The 26,390-nt window shown below is 38.8% G+C and overlaps 3 protein-coding genes across 5 annotated transcripts; 2 read left to right on the top strand and 1 right to left on the bottom strand.

Moving 5' to 3' along the window:
• The first annotated feature begins 61 nt into the window (after positions 1-61).
• On the top strand, positions 62-1,354 carry LOC146562680 (macrophage-expressed gene 1 protein-like). The gene is made up of 2 exons (XM_085295807.1): positions 62-132; positions 505-1,354. Exons 1-2 carry the CDS (start codon positions 62-64, stop codon positions 1,352-1,354), a joined length of 921 nt encoding a protein of 306 aa, XP_085151933.1.
• A 2,670-nt stretch (positions 1,355-4,024) lies between these two features.
• On the top strand, positions 4,025-8,090 carry LOC146562679 (perforin-1-like). Of its 2 annotated transcripts, XM_085294687.1 has the most exons (5): positions 4,025-4,413; positions 4,644-4,919; positions 5,092-5,363; positions 5,563-5,704; positions 5,824-8,090. In XM_085294687.1, exons 2-5 carry the CDS (start codon positions 4,650-4,652, stop codon positions 6,709-6,711), a joined length of 1,572 nt encoding a protein of 523 aa, XP_085150813.1. In that variant the 5' UTR covers positions 4,025-4,413; positions 4,644-4,649; the 3' UTR covers positions 6,712-8,090. The 2 variants fall into 2 exon arrangements, with proteins under 2 accessions (XP_085150813.1, XP_085150814.1); XM_085294688.1 differs by lacking the exon at positions 4,025-4,413 and having other exon boundaries at positions 4,642-4,919.
• Positions 8,091-8,478: 388 nt separating this feature from the next.
• Positions 8,479-24,082, bottom strand: smarcad1a (SNF2 related chromatin remodeling ATPase with DExD box 1a). Of its 2 annotated transcripts, XM_085294685.1 has the most exons (24): positions 23,607-24,082; positions 22,872-23,010; positions 22,622-22,766; positions 19,048-19,117; positions 18,680-18,774; positions 18,344-18,445; positions 17,664-17,742; positions 17,290-17,540; positions 16,882-17,193; positions 16,295-16,491; positions 15,185-15,275; positions 14,794-14,893; positions 14,474-14,533; positions 14,100-14,175; positions 13,818-13,953; positions 13,581-13,712; positions 13,080-13,175; positions 12,623-12,740; positions 12,385-12,500; positions 11,666-11,854; positions 11,449-11,567; positions 10,722-10,904; positions 10,420-10,529; positions 8,479-9,583 (listed from the first exon to the last, which is right to left on the bottom strand). In XM_085294685.1, exons 1-24 carry the CDS (start codon positions 23,710-23,712, stop codon positions 9,522-9,524), a joined length of 3,084 nt encoding a protein of 1,027 aa, XP_085150811.1. In that variant the 5' UTR covers positions 23,713-24,082; the 3' UTR covers positions 8,479-9,521. The 2 variants fall into 2 exon arrangements, with proteins under 2 accessions (XP_085150811.1, XP_085150810.1); XM_085294684.1 differs by having other exon boundaries at positions 16,882-17,540; positions 23,607-24,081.
• Between the last annotated feature and the right edge of the window lie 2,308 nt (positions 24,083-26,390).

Genomic DNA, 26,390 nt, shown 5'->3' with positions numbered 1-26,390 from the left:
TGACTGGGGGACCAAGGTAGCTCGATGATTAGCACTGTTGTCTCACAGCAAGAAGGTCCTAATGTCTAATCCATCATCTGGCCTTTCTCAGTGGAGTTTGATTGGAGTGGAGGTGATTTTAAACTGGCCAATGTGAGTGGTTGTCTGCCACTCTGTGTTAGCCCTGCAACAGATTGGCAACCTGTCCAGGTAATCTTGTATGCTTCACATTGTGAACCTCATTATACCAGTAAATAAACAGTGTTGCAAGTGAATGTGTGTCACTTTGGCAGTAGAGGGCAGCAGAGTGCCTTGGAACTCAGTTGTTCGCATAGCCGTCTTAAACTTGCCATTCTGGCGAACAGCAGCATGTTTCCTCAGCTTGTTATCTCTCCTGTTTTACAGGATTGTAATCTGTCTTCATATCCACTATATTTGAGTATGTACAGCACTCTGAAAATGTGTTTTCTTATTTCCTCTTCCTTATTTATTGCACTTGTCACACTTATGTTTCAACATTTTGAGACATGTCACTGAAACAAAGAATGAATGTTATACACGTAGCTATGATTGTGGGTTTTTTGACATGTCAACTTGTTATGATCATTGGTGTCGGGACAACACCTATGTTCGCTCTGCTCGCATCAACACCTACTGGTGCTCCGTAAATGGAAGGGCTCCAGAAAATTCAGGGTATCTGTTTGGAGGTATTTACAACCCCAATCTCCCAAACCCCCTCACGAAAAGCAAAAGCTGTCCTCCAAACTTTATTCCGCTAAAGTTCCTCTCAGATGGTGAGGTAATCTGTATGAGTAATGACTATGAGACAGGTACCAGATTCTCAGTACCATTCGGAGGTCTCTTCAGCTGTCAGTCAACCAACCCACTGGCAAGGAGTCAACGCAGGTGCCCTCCCAAGTTTAGTCAGCACCTTGCTGCAATCAGTGATGGCTGTGAAATCCTCTACTGTGTTCAGTCTGGACTGTTCACAGGTGGGGAGCTGAATCCCATCGATCTGCCTCCGTTCACCAAACCTCCACTTATCAGCATGCAAGCCACCAACACAGTGATGGTGATGACTGAAGGAGAAAACAGCTGGGTGAGAGTGGGCCAGACCAAGACGTGGAAACTTGCCAAACCAGAAGAAATCAAGGAATTTATTCAAAATCTTCATCCTAAACTGAATCAGATGTCTAGTGGCGAAAAGGCAGGTGTAGCTTTTGGGGTGATCGGTATGATACTGCTGGTGGCCATAGTGGCAGTTTTCTTGGTGAAAAGAAGGAGGAGGATGTCAGGGTTTAGAACTATGAGAGGTTATGAGAAAATACCTGAAGAGGCTGAAATGGATACACAACAAGATGTAATAAGAACGTAATACCTTGATCAACTAGATACAAAGATTATAGTAATGTGACTCTATTGGTTGTTATGCTTCTTACAGCACTGAAAAATGTTAAGAGCTTTTATTTTGGATCAGCCTTTTCAGTTTGTTTTTTTGTGTTTTGTACTCGAGAACTTTATACTGTTATACTATAGCTCTGGAAAAATGTTTTGACTCTTTTTTTAAAAAAGAAGGTGAAGAGATTTTCAAAGTTAACATTAAGCCCAACGGCTCCCCCTTGAGGTCAATATGCACATGCCATGTTTTATATTAATTCAATTTTTGCTCCAATAAAAGAACTTTGTGTATGATTTTCACACTGCTTGCAATAAACCGTGTATAATTCATAAACGAAGAACACTTTATTTGTAATTTCACAATGTCTAAATACAAAGTATATCATTATTTTTGTATTTAGATGCTGTTTGCATCATGGACCAGTTACTAAGATCTATGAGATGGTTTTTTAAAGTCGACTTAAGTAAGAACTAGACTGGTCTAACTCTAAGCCTTGTCTACAGTAATTGTCAAAAACTACTGTAGACATAAATCTGTGGCACCACACAGGATACAAATAATTGCCTGATAATTATTTGTATCCTAACTTTACTGTATTAAGAGCTAAAACCTCAAAAATGTCTGGAGTAATAAGTTATTTTAAGAAGTGTTTGTGAACTAAAAACCAAGAATGTGAGATACTATTTGTCCATGATTTAGACAGCTGCTGCGTGCTCCTGATGCAGGGGAAATTTTTCTGTTGGGGATACCTACCTTGGCACAAAACCGGGCAACTTCTTTTGGAGGATGCTGTTTCAATTTTAGCAGAGGGAACATGAGCTTTGAGAGTGTCTAAATTCTTCTTGCTGTCCTCCAGCAAGAAGAACTAGCAGATGTGTCTTTCTCATTAACTCAATGGAGGTTTGATTTACTTGCAACTGGACATGTTTTGACAGGTCCTAATGATTTTCATAGGCAAATATTATGCTACAGCTGTATTATATAGTAACCTGTGGTTGAGTGCGGGAGAAGGAGCCAAAAGTGGACACAAGCAAACAGAAACTAGAGTTTAACAAGCCTAATTGGACAAATACCTGGTTCCCATATAGTTTATTCTGTTCATCTGGACGTAGTGTTTTCAGTGGGAGAAATGTTTCATCACTCATCCAAGTGACTTCTTCACCCTCAGCTGACTACCTTATAAACAGTACATTGCACAATGACTGAAACTAGCACCACTTTGATCAGTAGTTGTTGATCAATGGTCATGAGAATTTGCACATTAATGATCAAGGAACTCACCTCACAGCCCATTGTTCATTCGGGTGCTAGTTTCATTGTGCAAATGCACTTTTTTTCAAGGTTGGGGAAACCTGCAGTCAGCTGAGATTCATGAATTCTCGAGTCTCAGCTGAATTAGTGACAAAATGTTTGTCCCACTGAAAACGTTACGTCCAGATGAACAAAATCAATCTTTTGGAGTACAAATCTAAAGTATCACATGTTTTTTTTTTATGTTGATACTTTCTGTCTCTAAGGCCTACTATAAAAACTGGTGTGACTCTGAAAGTGCACTAGAGCATAGCAGACATTATATGGATCAGTCTTTATTTTATCATTGTATTGATTAATGGTATTTCTCTAACCATGTAGACTCCCTTTAGAAGGCAAACAAGGTTCACAACTCCCACTCCAAACCATTTTTAATCAGTCATTAACATTAGTCAAAGTCAAAGTCAGCTTTATTGTCAAAACATATGTACAGCTCATACACAGGAACTTGAAAGTGCAGTGCTCCCACGGACCTCAGTGCTTCACTAAAACAACATGAAAGATAAAAATCTTATATACACAGCAGTGTCCATCACAATTCAAGTGCTTGTGGGCCAGAGTTCATGTGAATCTGGGACGGGGTAATCAGTGAAGGCCGACATTAAAACAAACACAGGATTATTAGAGAGATCAAGGTCAGATCTTGGTTGTACATTTGCCTCAAATAAAACATTTAATTCAGTTTTACTTTATACTTTGTCATGGTCAGCAAAGAAACAGCCCTCACAAAAGACTTACCTAGATCAGGGTGTGTATGAATTTTTTTCATGATACAACAAATGAATTTGTGCTAGATCTTTGACCTGATACAAAGCATATTTAACTGGAACTTTATAGTATACCTGCTTTATAGTTTGTATAGTGTAAAGAACAAAATTTTAACAGTGAAGGGAACTTACACTAGGAAAACTTGCATAAATCTGTGGCACCACACAAAATATTCTTTATTCAAATATGAACTGAATACCTCTTACACTGAATGAAACCTTTTGCATAAAGACATGTTTCTCTCCTTTGTCCTCACTGAGAAAAAACCACAAACACGCCACCCACATCCAGAAATAGACAGTGGCAAAGCTGAGCTCATGGTTTTGGTAAGGTTATCAGCACACAGACAGGCCAGCTCAGACATTATGTGAACGAAAGCACAGATTCAGTCCAGCAGACATACACCCGTGCACTGTACACTCACATGTACAAACATACATAAATACACGCCCATTTCCCGTAAAGACTGCTCAGACCACTGTTCATCTTTTCTCTCGTGACTACACAAAATTTCCCTCCCCCACAAATGCACATGCACGTGCACAGACATACAGGGCTGTGAGGGATTTACAGAACTGGGTCTTGAGAATAAAAACAAACCCGCTCATGCTGAGGAAATTGGGAAGGCCTTGGGGTAGAGAGGGAGAGAGACAGAGAGGGAGAGAGCAGCATAGCCAGGCAACTCCCTCCATGTTTTTTTTAAAAGGCAGATGATAGACCAAAGTGTGCACGCAGCAGGCTTCCAGCACAACCTCTCAGCAACGCTAAGGCTCGTCCAACCGTGATTTTATTTCCAGCAGGATCGAGACGTCAGCTTGAGGTTCCATTGTTCACAGCGAGCTGTGCAATCAACGGTGCAAATAAGGAGGGGGACTTAAAATCAAGAGATTTATTTTGGCTGTGGAAAAAATACTGGACAACAACGAAACGTAGAGGACAAAGAAAGCTAGGACAAGGTAAGAATGTATGCCACCAATGTGCACATTCTCAGCTTTAACAAAATATCTGTGGCCTGATTACAGCTTATATATTTAAGAGGATTAGAAGCTCATCTGCATTTACATCAATAAAAAAAATGACATTTTCTTTATTTCAAAGGAAAATAACTCAGTTACAAAAATGTGCTTATACACAGTAACCATTAATATCCACTGACTCCCTTTTTTATCCCTCACTGTACCTTTAGGTAACCATGTGTGCAGGAGGATACCAGCAGAGACACATTTTCCTGTTTATGTTGGCTTTGCCAATTATGCTGGAAGACTGCAGTGTCCAGGCCTGTCAGAGTGGCACAGGGTCCCAGTGTGAGAAAGCTCCTTTTGTACCAGGCCACAATCTGGCTGGAGAAGGCTTTGACGTGGTGCGGATGCGTCGGACAGGAGCATATGTCATCAATGTCAAAGCCCACCTAGCTGACAACCACACCTGCACACTGTGTCCGAACCGATTCCAAAAAGGAGAGGTGAAAACATGAAACCTACTACTTAACCTTCACACTCTTTATCAGCCTCAAGTTCATTCCTTCACCCTGTTTTTTTCTGTACTTTCCTGCATTTTTCCTCCCCCTCAACTTCCTATATTTTCCTCCACCACCTGCATCCCGCTCCACTTCCTGCCTTTCATCTGCTCCACAGATTCAGAGACTCCCAGCTTCAGTGCTTGACTGGCGTCCCTTCAGCCGCTGCTCTAAGCAGCTTTCCAGTGCACTTCACCACTCTGTGGACTCCCTGCTGCGCAGCTCCAACTCGCTGGTTAACAACAACTGGGATTTGGGTTTGAGCCTTGACAACATTGGAAAGGCAGTTCTGGGAGGAAGCCGCTCAGATTTGGCAAAGTTTGCACGTTCGCAGCACAGTGTGGACAAAGCCACTTTTGCCATTCATGAAATCAGTTGCACCTATTACAGGTAAAGCAACACAGGCTCATCCTTTCAGTTGTATGTGTTACAATTGAAAGGATGACCTTGATTACAATGTGAGAGAAATGTTTACTTTTGGAATTGTTGGACTCAGTGGACTGAGCTGCTTATCGTCCCTCTTACAGAAAAGCAAGGTTCAATTGCTGTTGTTTCATGATTGAACTCTACATGCCTTTTGTTTTTGCAGCTACAGGCTGGCTGATCATCCACCGCTGAGTGCAGAGTTCACAAAGCATCTCAAGAGACTCCCACAGAGTTTAAACACAAGCCAGAACAGAGCCCTATACAGACGTCTAATAGACACTTATGGAACACACTATATACATCAGGTCAGTGAAACTTGTTGGATACACAGGGGTTTAATGCTGCAATATGTAGGCTGTGGAAAGCATTTCTGGTGCAAAATAATGGTGATGTTATAATGCATTCTATTACTGTTTTGTGTTAGGTCCAGCTCGGTGGTAAGGTGAGGCGAATCACTGCCTTCAGGACCTGCCTGGCCACCCTGAAGGGCTTTTCAGAGGCAGAGATCAAAAACTGCCTGAATGTTGAACTCCGTATGGCATTGGGTTTCCTCCCGGCCAATGTATCTTTCTCCAACAGGTGTGACAGCCTCTTTAAAGGCAACATGAGCATGGGCTTTTACCAAGGCTTCATGACCCATAAGATTGAGGTTACTGGAGGAGAGAGGTACTTCCCTGACATCCTCTATCAGCAGGACCCATCTGAAGCCTACCACAGCTGGATGAACAGCCTTCATGAAAACCCCGATGTGGTTTCTTATGCCATCTTCCCTCTGCATCACTTGGTGGAGGATTCACAAATCAGCGCTAATCTGATAAGGACTGTCTCAGAGTACATAAAAGAGAACCAGCTGAAGGAAGACCAACTTGGTTTCAAGAACTGCTCACCGACTCCCAACCTGGACCATAACTGCTGCCCTTTAAGGGCTGGTAGAGGAACTCTCCAACTGGAGATTCACAGAGCTGCAGGCCTGAGGGCAGACACCTTCAAAAAAACAGATGCCTATGTGAAGATCTTCTACAATGGCATATATGAAGAGACTGACACGGTGATGGATGACAATGACCCGATATGGAATGCCACCTATGACTTTGGCTCGGTGGAGCTGGGTCAGGAGTTGAGGTTTGAAGTCTGGGATAGGGACGTGCTTTACAATGATATTGCAGGGAGGTGTATTGTGTTTCCAGAGCGAGGAATTCATTCCTTAAGCTGTCAGCTGCGCAAAGGGGTTCTCTATTTTACCTACAGAATCAACTGTGATGCTCACTTGACAGGATATAGGTGTGGACGATACTCCCCCAATGCTGAGTAGATTAGGTATGGATTTACAGTAGTGCAAAAGTCTGTACCTCATTTCTTTTTTTCCTCCATATTTTGCTATGAAAACAGGAAATAGGTGCAGCAACAAACATTACAAGATCAACATTTATTAAAAAAAAATCTAAGACAAAATAAGGGTTTGTACATTTGTAATGAGCTTAAAAGTCAATATTTGGTATGACCAGCTGTAGTCTTCAACACAGACTGAATTCTGTTAGACAAGCTTTCTTGTCATTTTTTTTAAGTAGCCTTCAGAAGTAGATCTCCAGGCTTCTTGAAGGACATTCCAATGCTGTACTTTGTATGTTGGCTACTTTTTGCTTTGTTCTCTGTCAAGATGATCCCCAGACTGCTTCAATAATGCTGACGTCCAGATTCTGATCTATGACTGAGCGTTTGTGTTTTTCTATCCATGCATGCTTTTACTGCATTCATGGATAGAATATTGTCATGCTGAAAAATGAAGCTGTGGCCATTCAGATGATTCCCAAAACCACTGGTTCCAATGCAGCCCCAAACCAAGTCAGTTTCAACCATGTCTTACAATGGCTGTGGCTGTTAAGACCTGTTGCTTTTAATTTTCAGTCCAGTTCTTGTGTAATTGGCCACGCCCCAGCCTTTTATCTTTCCCTTACTTGAACACTCCTCGACAGCCATTTTTCTCTTAAGACCATTTCTGATGATGCTTCAGTGACTGGTCGATGGATAAACTGGAAAAACAGATTTCTCTCTCAGATACCATCTATGGTCTTTGACTTATTTAAGTCCTCCTATTTTTAAGGACACGCTGAACACCATGCTGAAATATGTCAAGTTTTAACCGTTTTTAACTTAAAACTGTTTCTTTGCCGAGCTATCTGTGCATAGACAGTACTGGAATAGGTGCTTTTTATTATGCTTGAATAAGCCATGGGTCAGTGCTGCATGGTACAAGGTACAAGGACTGGACTTTAAATGAGTGATCAAATAAAAACAAAGACACTTTAAAAATTACAATAAACTCTTGGAAACAAAAAGGAATTAGATATGGCTCAAGACTTTTGCACAGTACTCTATATACCGGTAATCATTTGGTGGTTCTGTTTTCCAAGACATTAAGTCCTTCTTGTGATTTGCCTATATGACAGAACAACTTGGTAAAATGTGCACCAAAATGGTATTTGAGCATATTTTTACAGGAACAATTTTTTCCTAATTTTTTAATCTGACATGAATGCATTCTAATGATATACATATATAATGAATGATAAAGTGTGCCATTGTACATTATATTGTATTGATACATTTTGATAGCCTACTTGTTGTTAGTCTTCTATATACATGTCAGCAGCATTTTTGTATAAACCAAAATTAAAAAAACAATTGAATCAAGACATTACCAGTTTCATTTTTAAGTACCCTTGACTTTTCTTAAGCCTGTTGGAACTGTCTACATCAGCAACAAGGTAACAATACGCACTTATACAAACAATTATTTTCTGAAAAAATATCAGACCTCCCAATTTCAGTTTATTAATAAGTTCTTATATTATTGCTCTGTGATTATTTTGGCACTCTTTCATTAGATTAATCAAAGAATCCTTTACAGTTTCTCCAAATGAAAAATTGGAAATGTAATTATAGTTCAGCAATGTATACTACTACAGACCGTTACCAACTCTGGCCTTTGGGAGGATCTTTGTAATCTCTGATAATAATAGTTAAAAAAAATTGTCATTGGCTCCCTCTACTGGTGCACTGTTATAGACACCACACAAACAATTATTCCAATATTTATTATTCAGTTTTAACAAGAAACTAAAAAAAACAAACAAACATACACATGACTTAGTAAAAGCTTTTACAGTAACACTTTTACAATAACAACACATTATCTACTTATACAGTACACGAATGCGGCAGCTGCTTCCTTAAATCGAAAAGTCTTCTCTCGGCACGATAATTAAAGGAGTAGAAACAGCTATGAAAGAAATTCAAGCACCATAGGTTTTTTCTTACATACCAGGATAAGAATTAAAATATCTGTATGCTTGATGCAGTCTGCCTTTCCTAAATATGTAATTAGAAGATGACAACAGGATGAAATGTAAGACATTACACTTAACACTGACAGAGTCCATATGCATGTGATGCAGCCACAAATTTTAAATCAGAAATGGTAGAGGAATTTAATGTGAACAACATTTTCAGTATACTTGCTATGTGAACTGTATTTCTCTGAACACGTAAACACTGTATGGAACGGCGGGTAAAAATATATCCACCATTCTCCATGCTCGAACCTTTTTCTTTAAGTCCTAGATTTTAAAATATTTCCTGTATCAAAGTTTGGCAAGTAAGCATCATTCTCCTTACCACCATGTTACTTTTATCTGAATGGGAGCAGTGCAACACTGCATATGTTTAAACTTAAACGACACTTTAATTCTGTCAGACCAGTGTGATAGTGTACTTTAAATACTTTTTTATTACTAAAGATTTAAAAATCACACTTTTTCAAGTTTTTACTGCTTGGTACACTTACAAAATGCAGAGGCTAAAATGCAGTTTATACTGGTCGTGTAGTCAAAGTGAGAGCAAAAACTGTGCGTATGTAAAAACTGTTTTAGGCACAGCTGCCATGTCACACTGTAAATCTGATCTATTGGATTTCAGTGTTTGCATGGCAGTTTATGGTTTACAGCAGTTCTCAAGTACAGACACAATGGTGTTAGCTCAGTCAGAATACTCAAGTCTTCCCGAAATCTCAGGAGACTCCATACAAATGCATTTGTACAGTTTCAAGTTTCACATATTTGTGTATCACAGTCCCAGTGAGGCTTTGATCAAAGATGCCATATCCTCAGGTATGGTCCCCTCATCACCTAAAGGACAAATCATTTGTTAGCATTATTTTTGCATTATCCTAACCAACTTAGCTAACCCTATTCCAGTTAACAAAAGGCAGGGTACACACTGCAAAAAATATCTACATTTTCCTGTGATTATCTTCTCAATCCTCATTGTTTGCACTTCACCTGCCTAATAATGTTAATCAATTTCCCACATTTTCCACAATAGAATCAGGTTAATCCAATAACTGCTCCTGGAATTCATGCACTTTCCAAACAGAAAAACCCCATAAAACGTGGACCCAGTTTTAAAGTCAGCTGGAGTTTTAGCAGAAATCAAAAGCAAATATTTACAGATGTAGACACTGCAGTCAGAGGCTTGCAACCTTTATCTGACAAAAATATGTCGTACACATAAGCTAAAGATAGCGGCTGTGGTGTTTAAAAATGTCACTCAAAGACAGAAAGAAGCAAAATAGAGTATCGATTCGGGTGCTCACACAGAGAAAGAGAAGTGTCAGATGGCCAGTAAGTATTACTTGCTAAAATAAAAATTCAAAGTGTCTGCTTGCAGAGCACAGACGTGAGTGAGGGGCAATAATCTCTCTGACAAATTTGGTACTCGTACAAAATTTGCAGGAGTTTATTGTGAAAGCAGCTGACCATGTTTAAAAGAACAGAAGCACACTTTGGGCCTTAAAGGCTAGAACTTCTTAATGAAATCCTCACTACTGTTTTTTTATGTTTTGAGTATTTTTTTCATGTTTATTTTAAAAACCGAAACAAATGCATTTATCTAATTGAATTTATCTACTAGAGAAACCTTCGGTGAAAATAGGTACAGCACATATCTTTAAATATCTCCTTACTTTGTTCAGATGAGATCATGTCCTGCTCCAGCTTTAGTTTCTTGTTGCCCAGTTGCAGGATGCAGTCCTCTATAGTGTCCTTACTGATCAGCTTAATCACCTGTACAGTTCTGATACACAGAAGTAGATCCATCACTACACACTGCATGTGTGCAACTATACTAACCACAGAATTTCCTCCCAACAGAACCTGCATTGATATTGCAAAACGCTTTTCTGCCCAGTAACTGACATGATAAGGCACAATCACAAGACATTGTTGGGTAAAATATATCTAGGATTGTACACAGATTCCATCTAACCTGGTCTGGCCCACACGGTGACACCTATCCTCTGCTTGTTTGTCATTGTAGGGATTGCAGTCGATGTCATGTAGAATCACAACGTTAGCTGAGGTCAGGTTTATGCCGAGGCCGCCAGCACGGGTTGACAGCAGGAACACAAATATGTCAGGGTCTGTGTTGAACTCATCAATCAACACAATCCTGAAGGAGAAAGAAAACCATTTAACAGCTACAGGTGGGTACAAGCTGAATTGAACAGACATTGGTTCCATTTTGACACATTTTTACCTGATGCAACAGCTAGAATAACAGATGTGCTAAACTTTTCAAACAGCTTAAACTTTAACAAACACTTCTGCAGGATTTAAGGTGCCTTTACTGTAATGTAATATCTGATGTTGTTGAAGTTCCAGTCAAAGTGTCTGTATAGACATCCACATGTGCACAACGTGACCTTTTAGATATTAAATTTAAATCATGTTACAATTTTATTCTACTGGTTTGCAGAACATAGAATATAACTAGAATCTAAGGAGCTTGGGGAAAAAAAGTGACTCAAAAGAAGTTTAAAGAAGTCTAGTCGCTTTTCTTTCCAAGCTCCTTAGATAAGCATGACCTATATGACTGAGAACCGCAAGAATGAAGTCCAATAAATAATTTTAAAGGAAAAGATTTAGACCTAATAACATCAAATGCTTGATGCCTTGTTAGCTACAATGATCTTATTTCAATATTTGAAACCCACCTGTCCGCTATGGGTGTGGATCCATCCAGTCTGATGTAACGATGCATAAGATGTTTCAGCAGCACTTCCACAATATCAAGCATCATGGTGAACTGACTGAATAATACCACTCGGTCCCCCTGTATGACGACAGGAAGGTTGTGCTGTAAAAAATCTTAAACCTGTGCTCCAAAAATCAAAAACGTAGAACGAAATGGTTCGGTATATTTCTATCTACCTTCTCTTTAAGTGAGGCCAGCAGCTTTGTAAGGTGGTGGAATTTTCCAGAGTCAAGCAGGAGATCATTTTCAAGCTGGTAGGAGCTGATAGTGGAGTACTGCTGGCACAGACGATTCAGCTCAAAATCTGACATCACCTCCATGTCCTCCTGTATCAGAACAGGATCTGCATCATAGTGTGTTGGCTCCTGAGGAGAGAGAAAAAGAGACGACCCAAAACGTGTGAAAATGTACTAAATCAAAGTCCAGCATTCAGCTAGTCAACAGCGTACCAGGATCCAAAAACATGATGATGACAAAGAAATCTAAATGTTTGGTGTTGTGAGCCAAATCTGCAAGCTAAATATCACAACTTGAAGACGTTTCTGGATAACAGAATGAAAAACCAGAATGTCAATAACTTCACGATTCAAAGGTTGTTGTAATGTGTGAAGCAGAGAAAGTGATGTTTTCATGTCATTGGTTGTATTGAACTAATGAGAATCAAATTCCCTTGAAAACCACCAAAAGTGACATTGAACTTGAACACTATCAGCAAAGACTTATTAGGTGATCACTGTGTGCAAAAACAAGGAGTCCTCCAGAACATAGTAGTGATTCTTCGGAAATGTGGACGGAGGGCTCACTGTCTTAGCATGAGCTAATCGATAATTCAGCCAACAAGACAAACAAAACACAATAAAGAACACAAACAGTGGTTGTCGGGGAGTATCCTCACCTTGAGCATAAGCTTGCTCATGGCTTTTAGTTTTTCAGTGGTGTAGTACTGTCTATGAAGCAGAGGGTGGTTGGCCATCTTCCTCAGCTGCATCATCACATTACACAACTCTCGCTCTGAAGAGAAGATGCATGTCAAGAATTATTAATCAAACATTGTTCTATATTACTGTAAAATAGTATCCCGAGTTATACTAAAGAGCTCTAATTCCACCTAGTTCATTTAATGTGGGGCTTACTTTCGCCATTCGTGGTGGATTTGAGTTTTTGAAAGAGGTTCTGGTACAGACCCCGCTGCTTCTCACTCATTGAGCAGAACTCCACAGTCTCTTCCTTTGCTGGAAGCTGCTGAAGGACCTTGGGGGGGGGAAAAGGAGCACCATTAGTTAATTAGTACATATAATCCCTGTAAATGTGTATGATTAAAACTGTTTGTTAGTTTTTCCTGGAAGCTTATCTTTTAGCCCAATAGTCATTTAAATAAGATCAACTCCAGACAAGAAGGATTTTCATAGAAAGTGTATGAATATTTATTTAATTCTAACTCGATTATTACTTGAAGTTCATTACTATTAAGAGTTTCACACATCTTGGGCAAAAAAAACGAAAGCTGTAATGCAGGCTTTCATTCCAAATACTTGAAATTCTCATAATACTTGTACAGTACAAATGTGCAACTTTCTCAGATTAACTGACCTCGCTCTTGATCCGTCGGAGGATGAAAGGTTTCATGATGAGTTTGGCCTGAGAAATACGATCCCTCTCGAAACGACTCTGCTCTTCATGTGATTTCTAACATGCAATGTAACAAGCAATTTGAGTCAGGAGACAGAACAACAGAACACGCTACTACTAAACAGATTTTGCATGTTCTTCTTGCACTGTTTTAACCTGTGAAACAAAAGATCATGACATTTGTCTGTAATTAAAGTGAAAACCAGGGGACAATGAATAATCAGTTAATTTCAGAGGCTCAAGTTTATTTTCAAACCCTGTTCCTTGATGCAGCACCTGTTTTGGTATTTGAGCTGTTTTAATCACTCAAATTCTTATTTAATAAGAGAAGACATGACCGACTACAGTTTAACAGAAAGAGAAAGGAGTTGCATTTTCTTGTAATTCTGGAGTTATTTAGTGCTTAAAAAGTACAAAAAACCCCACTTCTGTCAAAACAAAATCGACTTGACAGACACTTACCATAGAAAACATTTTTGAGAGCTGGGTAGTGGAGCTGGAGAACATAGATGGCATGATGAAGTTCAGAAGAGACATCAGCTCTAAGAGGTTGTTCTGTAACGGAGTTCCTGTCAGCAGCAAGCGATGCTCTGCCTACAGGGAACCAGACAGAAACCGAACCCCGTTAGGCGCAACAAAGAAAAACCACAGTGGTGTTAAAAAAAAAAAAAAAAAAAGACTACACAGAGGTCAGCTTACATTAATAGCCATAAGATGCCGATAGCGCAAAGAGTTCATGTTCTTCAGCATGTGGCCTTCATCAAAAATGGCATATATCAGCCGCAGCTTACGAAACAGGCTGCGGTCGCTGTCGTTTCCTATTGCCAAGTTATAACTATAAAGAAACAAACAAATGAAATAAAAGCAAAGGTATGAGTGAAAAGTTTCTATCGTTTCCTCCAGGAGCTCATTCTTCACTGCACTAATTCGATCTCCTGGTAGCATGTTTGCTAAAATGATGAGTGATCTGTGTTTGCTTACGTGGTCACAATGACATTGAAGTCAACATCTCCATTCAGGATGTCATGTTTGAGGTAGCGACGATCTTCTATAGATCCTATACAGAATAAAGGAACACAAACACAATGCTTTGTTTACAAACTGAGGAAATTAGATTTTTAAGCAAGGTCAGATACAAACATTCTGAAGCAAAAATCAAATGCACAATTTAAAAAAAAACTTTTAATTGTGCAAGTGCACACAGCAGACATGTGGCATCCAGCTAAACTTCTAACAATCACCACAGATTATGCATATTTACATGTGAACATCATGCTCCACAGAACACAAATCCTCGAGTTCCTAAAACTGTTTCAGTTAATTTTCTAGCAACACTTAATTAACTATAACCTTACCATAATAGACGAGAACTTTGAGATCTGGACACCAGAGTTTCATCTCTCTGACCCAATTATCTACAAGACAAATTGAAAACAACACAGGTCAGAAATAGTCATTTCTTTAGGTTTTATGTAAATAAAAAGATTCAGATAGAAATATTGAAGTTTGTACCATAAATGTTAATGAAGATAAAAATCTGTGTGTATATTGTTCTGTTTCAATTTTCAAGTTATAATTTCAATAAAGTATCTATCTATGTGGACTATTATTCAAGCTGAAAGATTACACGGTATAAAGTGAAGTGGCAAAGCGCGTGACATGTGGAGTTCATTACCCAGTGTAGAAGAAGGCACAGTGATGAGGTGAGGCCCTTCAATACCATTCTGGTACAGCTGAGCTAGAAATGCTATAGCCTGGATAGTTTTCCCTAAACCCTGCAGGTTGGACAGTGAAAGAGACAAAGCGATACAATCAGACATGAGACACGAACAGTAGCAACAGTGTTCAAACACTTATGTTTGAACACTGTTGTTTCTCAACAATATTAAGAACAAAATGTTGACCAACTGCACAAATCAGTGCTCTCTTGCCATTTTTAGGCTAAAACAACACATTTGCTTTAATTCAGTATCCATATTTATACTTTTTGGGAAGAAAAAAACAAACTTATACAAACTTATGTCGGATTTAACATTTAACAACAGGTCCCAAGCTTATTGCCTCACCATTTCATCAGCAAGGATACCGCTCAATTTGTGTTCATGAAGAAGCAGCAGCCACTTTAGCCCAATTAGCTGATAGGGTTTCAGCTGGAACCTGAAGAACAACAATAATTACAGACTGAGAAAAAGAACTAGGTCTGTCTTTTTTTCCCAAACACACCCTGCATGCATAATTTATGGAGAAATGATGAAAAGCTGTTATAACAGCAGTTAAGGCCAAGTTCATTCTGAGGTCACAAATCACCTCAGTCTTCCTACATTGGTTCCTACACTGTTTGCAAATTCTGCACTTTCCTTCCAACATTGGAGAGTTAAGTTAAAGATCGTTCAGCTTTCACTCAGTAGCAAAAACATTCAGACATTTCTTTCTAATACTCTGCACATCATACTCGCTTGTTTTTTGTATCACATTTGCTTGTCTTATACATTGAAATGACAACAGAAAGCCTCCTTTATCAAGTTACAAAATATTTTTTTAAAGTTCTGTAAAGACATTTTTAACAATCTTGTTATAATAAAGAACTGATTTTTTTTATTACGAAATTTCAATTTTTTTGGTTACAAATTATTGAAACAATCGACAGTTTGCACAAATATCTTGAACTGACCTTCGTCTTTTTATAGAGATACATTCAACAATTGTGCAAACAAAAACCCATTAAAAAAATATAGCATGAAAAGTACAAACAGTGACATCAGTGGAGACATTTAATTTTTTAAACACTGTTTCACTTCAGCTCTTTATATGTTGTAACTTCATTCTTCCCCATGGCTGACAGATGAACCAATAGCAGTACATGTAAGAGCGGCCCACAGACCGGCTATACCACATATTTTTGACACTTGCCCCAATTTGACAACAGACACTCTCTGCAGATAGTCTGAAGCTCCTCACAACAGCCCACATGCTACCACCACTGAACTATTATTTCCCCATTATTCTTTAACACAGCCTGAACTCTCGGAGACAGTTTTCTTTTAATTTCTAGAAGTACGTTTCAGAATATTTACTTTGAACCCTTGCATTAGAATCTGATGTTGGTCATACTACACAAAAACTTAAGAAATTTAAGATGGTTCACAAACTGTTTTCAAGAATTACACTGTACTCACTGGGTGTTGAGCACTGTGGGCTGTTTCATGGTTCCTGTCCCTTTCTCCATCACTTGAGTGACTTGTTTGACCATTTTTGATGAAATCGTCTCGCATTTGCTCATCAGCCCCAGGACAACCTTCCTCTCCTTGAGGACGACTCTGCAGCCCGCCAGCAAGTCTTCTGAAAGTCCATTGTTCTTATTGAGAACATCAACCTGGAGGAGAAAAACATCAAACAACAATTAACATGACAAATAAATCTGACTAAATATAGAGAGGAGTCATTACTACTCTATTTGTACACATTCTGATAAATCTTATCCATCTTTGCATATTTACCCTCTGATGATAGAGGTGTGGAGAAAAAGAAAACTATTGTGATAAAACTATTGTGCTGAACAGAGCATGTTATCTGCAGAACAAGCCAATACAGCATAAACAAAAGGCTGCATTCAGTCAGATGATTTCAGACTGTGAATACAGCCCTTTGTTTTTATACCTCTTTGGACAAAAACTCTATCAAACTGTTTTATTTAACATAAATAATCTGCTGGAAATCTATTTGTGGTTTCATGCTTCTTGTTTAGAAACACATGGCCTCTTACCAAGCTTTTCCAGCTTTTAAAGGGTCTCAGTTCCACAATTTTCTGTGCCTTTTTAATGGAGCACCCAGACATTAGTGACAGTTCGTCTAGTGATGCATCCTGGAAGAATGCAAGAATCTCCCTCTTCACTTCTGTCAAGCCTACTTTAGAGTCCAGCTCATCATCTGAATCCTCAAACTCGCTGCTTACTGGGTCTTCATAGTCGTTTTCGCCCTCTGAACTGACATGTTCATCGGAGGCACGCGCCTTCCTCTTTCTCTCTGCCGCCTGCTTCTTAGCTATGCTGGTTCCACTGGCAAATCTGGACAAAGTCTGGGCAGCAGATAAAGAGGAAGAGGACTTCAGCGAGGAAGAGGTAGTAGTTTTGTTGGCAGAGGATGATGAAGCCGCTGGACCAGATTTTCTTACAATCCAAGAAGACAGAGTGGCACTTTTCTCTTTGGAGTCTTCGTTGTCTTCCAAGTCAGAATCATCTTCACTGTCCATTGTATTTTCAGAATCATCTGTACTGTCATCCTCCGTTTCACTGACATGGTCTTGCCTCTTTTCAGCATTTTTCTGGTCTTTTCGGGGCCTCAGCTCTCTCTTTGACTCGTCTTTCTTCTTTGATTTGCTGGATACCTTTCCTTCTGACCCATGCGAGCTGAAACTTGTATTATCTAATATCAGAAAACAAACGGAGGTTTCAGAACCAGTTAAGCACTTCAACATTAAATTGAAAGTACATATAAACTGCTTGTTAAACAGTGAAAATATTCAGATGACAGCTGTTGTGTTTGCACCTGTGTCTGAGAACATCTGTAGAACCTGCAGAGCATCTTCAAAATTAAAGTCATGTTCCTGCAGCACCATCCTCAGCTCCTACAACACACAGACTACGGATCAGTCGTCAAACTAACACAAAACATTGTTTCAGAAACAGCTGTAATTTTGACCGACTTCCTTTTCTTACTATTTTGTGTCGATGTAATTTTCTTTGAACTCATCAGTAAATGTTCAACTACATCTTCTCCACCTTTATACGGTGCTTAATACATTTATTAGGGGATGAAAACAAACATTTTAGAAATCTTGTTTTAAACAAAAACTTTCACTTAAAGACATTGTACATACTGGTGGATAGACCATTGTAGAAGGCAGCTGTGGTAAAAACCATACACTTGGTCATGGTCTAATAAATTTGTCAAGCACTGTATGTATATTTTAAGTTTACTTGTTGGCCTTCTAGGACTGTGGCATGTAAAAAAGAAGGCAGAGCCAGAAGGGGAATTCCCAGGGTGGAATTGAACCAGGACACTACAGCAAGGGTTGCCTTCTCACCAGCCGAACTAAAGTGGCACATTGACACATTTACTTTTTACTGCAGTGTTGCAGGCCATTTTATACAGTTTTTGTAACATATTTTTTACATCAGTGGAAATGTTAATTGCGACATTGTGAATTTAAGACGTCTCTCACTCACCTCCTTGTCCTGGTCAGGAAATTTCTTCTGCAGTCTTCTGACCATAGATGCCTGCTTCTCCCAGCTTGGCACTTTGTCCTCATTTTCTTCCTCATCAGAGGCCTGTCCGTTAAAAAATGCAATAAAATTACCATTTTAATTTACAAAAAAACAAAACAAAGCAGGAGTCAGTTCTTGTAAACCACGCTTTTGTTCTGTTTAAAAGAAAATTAAAGTATTCCCAGTGTTCTGTGCACACTGTTTTCATGCTGTATCATGACTGAAGTCACCATTAGTGTCGCAAAGATGCACAATTCTTCCCATTTTAAACTATTAAGACACAGTTAGAAGGCTTACCGCTGATGGTTTTGTCTTCTTGCTAGGTTGAATCTCAACACTGTCTTTAGAGCTGCTGCTTCCATCCTGCTTTCTCTTCCTGCTTTGACTCGGGCCTGAGAGGACAAAACAGACAGTGTTCCTAATAAATCTAACTAATTAAGAAACAGATCTATCTACTTTAATCACTTTAAGAGGATGTTATTTTTACAATAACATGCTCATATATTTGGAATAATTATTTTTCACACCTAATAATTGCTTCTTTTTTTCTTTTTACTCTTACTTACTCTCTATAGGTTTAGATTTGGTATATTCTTTGTAGAACTAAAGATTTCCCTTTAAGTTATAAAATAAACCTCAATATGAAAAGTAAAATAAATACTTACCTTCTTTATCACCATATTTTAAAAGGCAAGCAGCTACAGCCCCATCCAGTGTGCTTGTACTTTCAACGATCTGAAAGGAAAACCGAACGGATCATCTCTAATGAACAGTGACTACATTTGAAGTGGCTAATATATAAATACAGTTTTCAATCACCATTATAAATATTACATTTGGGAAGGGTGCTGAAAAACCAGGCAGCAGGCTGGTTCTGATTTTTAAACACTAAATAATTTCTAAAGCAAACATAAAAAATATAGAACTTATTTTAGGTATTCTCTATGAAGAAGTTATATTCAATGCTAGCAGTTTACAGGCCACACACAAATTTAACTAAAGTAAATGAACATGGGTTAAAGAAAATCAATCGTAAACATTAGTGGGCTGATTATTTACTGAGCAAAGAATTAGCTAAAAAAATAAATAAATAAAAAAATGTAGCCTGAAATGGACAGACCATTGAGCTCTTATTGGCACAAAAAAACCCATTCACCCCTAATGTTTTATACTTGGCAACTGGCATTAATGCATAAAGATACTAGGGCTTCCACAAACGATTATTTTGATAGTTGACTAGTCACCAATTAATTTTGCGATTAGTCGGCTAATCAGATCATGCATCCATTGGACGTAACACGTACAACTTATTGACTATGTGCACGTTAGCATATGCTACTTCCGGTGCGGAAACTGCTGTGGGGAGCTTTGTTTCCGGTGTCCAATTCGCGCCTGGTTTACGGTCCAAAACAAGTTAAGCAAATGAATGAATCAAGCGGCGATTTACATTTCTATAGATGTCTTGGGCATTTACCCAATATACTGTATCTGTAAATGATGTTCATCGACTTGTCGATATTTTTTCCCCCGCACCTCAGAGCAAAAGAGAAAAGGGATTCAAATTAGGGCTGGGCGATATGACCCAAAATTCATATCTCGATATTTTTTAGCTGGATGGCGATATAAGATATATATCTCGATATATTTTTTTTAAAGCCATAAAGTAAGAACAAAAAGAGAGTTCTTAGTCAAAGCTGTGTCCCAGATGTCACACAGGCACTTTTATTAACATAGAGCAGATGTACATAAAATTTACTCAAAACTAAATTATGAGCATTTATTAAATAATAATGCTCCATAAATAAAAGAAAACAATGTTGTTTTTGTGCATAACAAAAAGATCACAATTGTGCAGTCAAAATGTAAACTAAAAGACGCTGAGCACAATAACAAAGACAGATTTCACAGCTGCTCTGTTCCCAACTTGTACTGCGTGACTGACAGCCTGGAGTTTTTAAATCCGCTTGGCAACCACGTCTCTTAACAGGTGCCATTTATGGTCCTTATACACAGGGTAATATTACGTTGAAGCACAGTACGTATCACTCCGCGAGGCTCAGCCGTAATGCTCCGACAATCCATCAAGCGGTGCAGCTCCGTAGCTTACCAAAGTCGTACTAAAACATTTTTTGACAGATTGCTGAGCGCCGTGTTCCACATAAAATCGGTTCGCGGCGGTTCGCGGCCATCAAGCACAACCAGAATTCATACATAAGGCGCGCTGTCAACTTTTGAAAAAATGAAAGGATTTTAGTCCGTGCAGCACCTCTGGGCTGCATGGCGTTAGCGTGGTTAGCTAGCTAACACACTGACGCCGTCCAGCCCCACGCACGGGGCGATGCGCAGTAACTCGTTAACGGAGATTTGCCGTGTCCATCTTGTCGCTTCCTGCAGGTGAAGCGATGGGGGAGGAGGGGGAGTTGTGTTCAGTGAAGGAGAGGCGAGGCCGAGTAACGTTGCGTAAAGACTACAGTGGACGAAAGAGAGGCAAACTTGTGGCTCCACAAGTATAATTATAACGTAACATAGACTATATCGATATAAAGGATATTGTCACATCTTATATCTCGTATAAAAATATATCGATATTTTTTAAAAACTCGATATATCGCCCAGCTCTAAAAATGTTATATTTCTCAGCTGTCCCTCGTTTATCGTGGGTGTTATGTTCTAAAAATAATCAGCCATAGGTGAAATCAAGTAGCCAATTTTATTTTTTGACGGTGCAAAACATTTCGTGGACATACAGTACTGCACTTCAGAGTCACACTGCTAGCGATCGATGCAGCGATTGTGTACTGTACAGGAGAGACGGCACGGAGGAGATCGTCTGCAGCGATCAGGACGCAGGACACAAGGTGACGTAAAAAAAATAAGCATGCAAACTTGCACTAAAAAATCTGCGAAACAGCGAGGTGAAATGTGAACCGTGTTATAGTGAGGGACCGCTGTAATTTTTAAGGTAAGTCACAACATACCCTTCGTAAATACTAATGTATAAAAACCGTTACCAGCAATCATTCATTTTTGTGTGGCTTTTTTCACGGTTTGTTAACATGCTGTGTATGTGTGTACTTGACTAGCTGATCTTGACATAACGGGGGAAACATCTGGTTTGACTATTCTTCCCCTGTAGTTTGAATGCTGAACATTTGCCTGTTTAAATCATAAGACCAGTCACTATACAGAGATGTGCTTCTGAATGTGGACGATGTGTCTTCTGCTGCAGTGATGCAGTTCTGCTTGTGTTGAGTGATGTAAACAACTGATCGATCTAAACTCTTTAAACGTCAAAATTGATCATTAGATTTTTTATGACACAACAGTGGTGAGTGTTCCCACCTTCTGCTCTTTGTAACTTAACGCGATCTTTCCGTTTTGGACATGATTTTGGAGTATATCTTCGCAGTAGCGATTGACCGCAAAGTAAAGCTACCGGAAATGTACAACCCCACATCCAGTCTCAAACCAGGAAGTTAGCATTTTCTCGTGCACAGGGTCAATTGAACCAGCATGCATCTGCTCTTATATAACTATCATTAGCTTACAGCTTTAAGTGTTTAAGGTATGTCCTAACTAAAAATAAAGACAAGATGGTAGTTTATTAAATTTTCATGAAATTTGCTGATTGTTTCAGCTAAGTTTAATAAACTCCTTGCTATCTAAAATATAACGGGACACCGGAGTATATACTCGAGCATCTCACACTTCTGATAATCAGTTGTCTTCTTGACATTTATTCAGCTGTGTAAAAACTAACTTTAATCTCAGCCAAACCGATTTAGTGCTGTAAATCGGTTACTGCCGAAGTAGTGCTGTCTTGATAAACTGAGCAGATATTTGAGGTTTACACAGCTACATTCTTGTCTGAACATATATTAAATGTTTATTTTGTGACCCAGAAAGAATAAGAGTAATATTAAAACTAACTAGCTGCCGCCATTGTTGGAAACTGAGCTGGGTTGTGCTATGAATTCTGGGACAGGGCTACTTCTTCTTCTTCGGGGTTTAACAGCAGCTGGTATCCTTGTACATGCAGTGCTGCCATCTTCTGTTTCAGTCCGTTATTACACTCTTAAATACTACTTCTTATTCCTGCGTCTGTTGTGATCTTACAAAGCTTCAAACGACAGGTCGACTATTAAATCAGTCGTCAACGATTTTGATAGTCGACGTAATCGTGACTAGTTGACTAATCGTGGCATCCCTAAAAGATACAAAACTTTTATTGAAACTCACCTCCAGCGCATCCAGTCTTGTCAGCTCAGGAAACATCTCCATTAGTCTGTTCAATTTGTCATCCAATTCATTGTCCACATCCGTATCATCGTCCACATCCGTATCATCCAGCACTACAATTTGGGATGCTTTACCAGCAGGCTTGCTATAAAAGAAAGATAACAACTCTAAAATATGCAGTGGATCAGTGAATGAATGCATACATTTGGGGGGAAAAAAATAATTACTAGTTATTTTAGCATATACACACTTGGAGTTTTTTGTTAACGACATCTTGGTTTTTGGTTCAGAAATGACTTCATCCTCCTCTAAATCAATAGTAAAGACTTCCTCAAAAACAACTCCTCGGGCGACGGATTTTGGTGGGGCTTTGACAGGCTTTGTCTGAGCTGGGGGGGAAAAAGACAGCAGAAACATGTTGGTAGATGTTTTCCTAACAGCAGACAAAGAAATTTCATTCGATATATTAAAATTAATGTTTGCAGGAAAAATACCAGTGAAGAAGACCAGTGATACTACAAATTGTATGACACATGTCTGCTTTTACGTTTTTCTTGGCAAAACATGGAACATAACCACATGCATGGAACTACTTGAAGTTAAAGAAGGTGGATATGAAAAGGACCAAATCCTGAAATTATGGTTGACTTGTGAACCCTGGTACACAAGACATCATCATAATACTGAGCTTAGTGTTTGTATGCTGCTAAAAGATGAAGATTAGACTGACATCACCTCAAATCTCTAATAGGATTTCTGAAATGGCTTAACAATTGTTGTCTTTTATGCTGTAGGTGTAATATTTGATTGTGTAAATGGCCAGCTATAGATTGAAAGAATTATTTCTAAATATCTACCTCAATACTGCTGCGGGGGGAAGCCATGCTGAGCTGTTAAAGTGATACAGGTCATGCTAACGATAGCATTTCAACACATCTAGCTATCAGCAATGCAGAGCTAGCCTTTACATGTAGCTGCTGGTTACCTGGTTTGTTCTCCTTTTCAGACTCTGGACTTTTTGACCCGTTAACCTGGTCCTTGCTGCATGCCCTCTCATCAAAACGGAACCGGTCTAAATTGAAGAGACTCATTTTACCAGGTCCTTTATGTGCCTGACAGCGGCACTTCTTTGTCTCTTCCTACTCAGCCGTATTTTTTTCCTGTTCAGCCGTACGAAGCACAACGTGATGCACGATGTGAGTCCGCTAACTAGCACCAGATATTAGCATAGAGGGTAAGAAAGCTGTGTCACTGCTCCGTTTTTAACGGCATTAGCTTAAAATTGATCGGTAATGTCACACGGGTTTTGTAACAAAGAAAGCGGTTAAACTCTCGAGTTATGTATGCTGCATCCCTACTATACCCGGTTTCCCGCGAACTCCCTCGGCCCTGGAGGAATCCGAGCCGGCACAGCTCATTGGTAAGAGGAAGAAGTGGGCGGAAACTCATCGGTAAGTCAAGATGGTACTCTGTAGCATACTTCCGCTTTCGCTCACATTGAGTTTTACAGGGCTAATGGTAATGTAATGAGTGTCAGCGTCTCATCGCGAATATAAATACATATGAATGCATCCGTGAGGTATCACGGCGTTTTCCTTTCCACTAGTGGGCAGAAGAGAAGGAGGTCCATTATTTTCACGGCAGTGTTGACGTCGCTTATGAAATCACTGATGTATAAAATTACACACCCGGTAGCACTTGTGGGTAACCATATCATTTGAATGTATGGATCATTAACTGCAATATGCACTTTGTTTCAAATTGTCTGGGTATGAGCTAATTACAAAGATACAGACATGTCTTTCTAAATTGTAATTACTATGCAATTTACAGGTACTAGCCAAGTCCATGAAATTTGTTTAGAATGGGGTCGTCGGTTTTTACAGAGCGTTGACAATGAGCAATTCTAAGTAAATCGTGGTGCAATATTAATAATGATGATAATAATTTCCATCATGAACATCAAACTGCTGGATGTACTGTGAAAACAAATAGCATTGCATGCCTACAGGGAATGCCTGTTTTTGTGAACCCAGATTTGTCTTGGAAGGATATGTTCTGTTTTCATTAATGTATTTATTACCATCAAAGCAATAATAACTTATTTCTTCTGCATTTAACCATCCAACACGAGAACTCTTAATGGGAAATATAAATATAAATTTATATTGGGAATATACATTTTTTCCCAAAGTCTTCTAAATACAACAAATTTTCCTGCTCTATATGCCATTTATCCCCAGATAATACCCAATATGTAAAATCTGGCTCTGTCAGGAGAAGGCTCTTATCCCCTGACTTGACGCATGAAGTCCTTAGAAACTCTTTTTTTCTCTAAATTTTGCTTTTAAGGAGCCAGACTTTATTGTATATTTGAAATTGTGCTTGAGTGCTCTAGGATTTCTGAAGAGCTTTCAAGGTTTTTATTTGGGCAAAGGCAGATTTTCCACTAATTTTTAGTTCAGTCCTTCCTTCTACCTTACCATTTTCAAATGAATGGAGTTTTGTTGTAGTCGTTTCTTAAGCCACTTAACACTAACACAATGGCTTGACCAATGAATCATTCAAGCACAAAAACACACCTAATTGCAGGCATGAACGAGTGTTCACATAGCAGACCATTTAGCAAAGAATAGCAAAGCATCTGATCAGGGATGGCTTCACTTTTCAGCATGACAGTGAGCTCCAACACACTGCCAATGCAGTAAAAGCATACCTGGAAGGAGAGGCCAGACCTCAACATTATAAAAGCAGTGTGGGATCATCTTGAACTCAAAGAATGTTTTTTTTCTAATTTACTTAAGTAGTTTCACACAACTATGTTTAGTAACTCATATGAAACATCTTAATTTTGACTTTATTTATCTGTTATTTCAGTTAAATACTGTAAATACTCAATGCCTTTACATTCACTCAGTTTAAAAATTTAGAGTACAACAGTCAATTTCTTTGGAGTTACTCAACACAGTTGGGTGGAAACATTTGAAATAACCTTTTTAATTTTACTTAAATAACACAAATAACTTAAGTAAACTTAAAAAAACTCATATGTTAAGTAAATCCAACTGAAGAGGATATTTTAAAACCAACAATAGTGAGATTTCATTGTGTGTGTGTGTGTGTGTGTGTGTGTGTGTGTGTGTGTGTGTGTGTGTGATACCAAAGCCTGTTACATTTGTACAAACTCTGTTCTAGCTTTATATCCTGTATTTCCATGTACTGTACGGTTAGCAGTGTTTCCATGAATTCCTGCAGCTATTTTCCCATCTTCCCAATGAAAGGGGTGGCTCAAGACTTTCACAAAGTACAGTGTATAAAACACATTTAGATCAAATGTATTGATGCATTTTTGCAATAAATATACAAGATGTTTAAACTTATTTTGTCCTTATAATCTGATAAATATCCCGTTACTCAGCAACCAAATCCCCCAGAGTTTAAAAACGAAAAAAATGAAAAAGTGCCAAACACTGTCACACATTCACAGATCAGCAGGTGGCAGCAGATACATTTTTTTTGAGATGGGGTAAAGGACTACAAAGTTTCCTTCACTTCCTTTTGTAACTTCAGCATCCTCTGGAGGTGTGTTCTCTTTGCTCTCATTTAAGTACCACTTTGGGAGAATACAGTTTGTTCATCCTTATATATTAAAAAAACCCTATCATTATACAGTCCTAGAACTGTCAAACTAGTTCTTCTATATTAAATCTCTGTGTGCAAGGTACAGCCCATTTTAATGGGCGCAGAAACAATAAAGTTGTTAAAGAAA

The sequence above is a fragment of the Mchenga conophoros genome, linkage group LG12 (assembly GCF_057382185.1).
Source record: "Mchenga conophoros isolate Kocher_MC1m ecotype Shallow Benthic linkage group LG12, M_conophoros_male_GT1.1, whole genome shotgun sequence".
Lineage (NCBI taxonomy): Eukaryota > Metazoa > Chordata > Actinopteri > Cichliformes > Cichlidae > Mchenga > Mchenga conophoros.
This window is presented reverse-complemented; position numbering and strand designations above follow the sequence as displayed.

Bases quoted from the DNA above. Each gene is read 5' to 3' on its own strand.
- smarcad1a (XM_085294684.1), bottom strand. From the start codon at position 23,712: ATGAGTCTCTTCAATTTAGACCGGTTCCGTTTTGATGAGAGGGCATGC. The intron at 18,446-18,679 runs GTAAGCCTTCTA...TTTAACGGACAG, and splicing joins AGAAGACAAAACCATCAGCG to GCCTCTGATGAGGAAGAAAA. The intron at 10,905-11,448 runs GTGGGTTTCAAA...TTTCTCCTTCAG, and splicing joins TCCACACCCATAGCGGACAG to GATTGTGTTGATTGATGAGT.
- LOC146562679 (XM_085294687.1), top strand. From the start codon at position 4,650: ATGTGTGCAGGAGGATACCAGCAGAGACACATTTTCCTGTTTATGTTG. The intron at 4,920-5,091 runs GTGAAAACATGA...TCTGCTCCACAG, and splicing joins ACCGATTCCAAAAAGGAGAG to ATTCAGAGACTCCCAGCTTC. The intron at 5,705-5,823 runs GTCAGTGAAACT...GTTTTGTGTTAG, and splicing joins GAACACACTATATACATCAG to GTCCAGCTCGGTGGTAAGGT.
- LOC146562680 (XM_085295807.1), top strand. From the start codon at position 62: ATGTCTAATCCATCATCTGGCCTTTCTCAGTGGAGTTTGATTGGAGTG. The intron at 133-504 runs GTGAGTGGTTGT...CAACATTTTGAG, and splicing joins GTGATTTTAAACTGGCCAAT to ACATGTCACTGAAACAAAGA.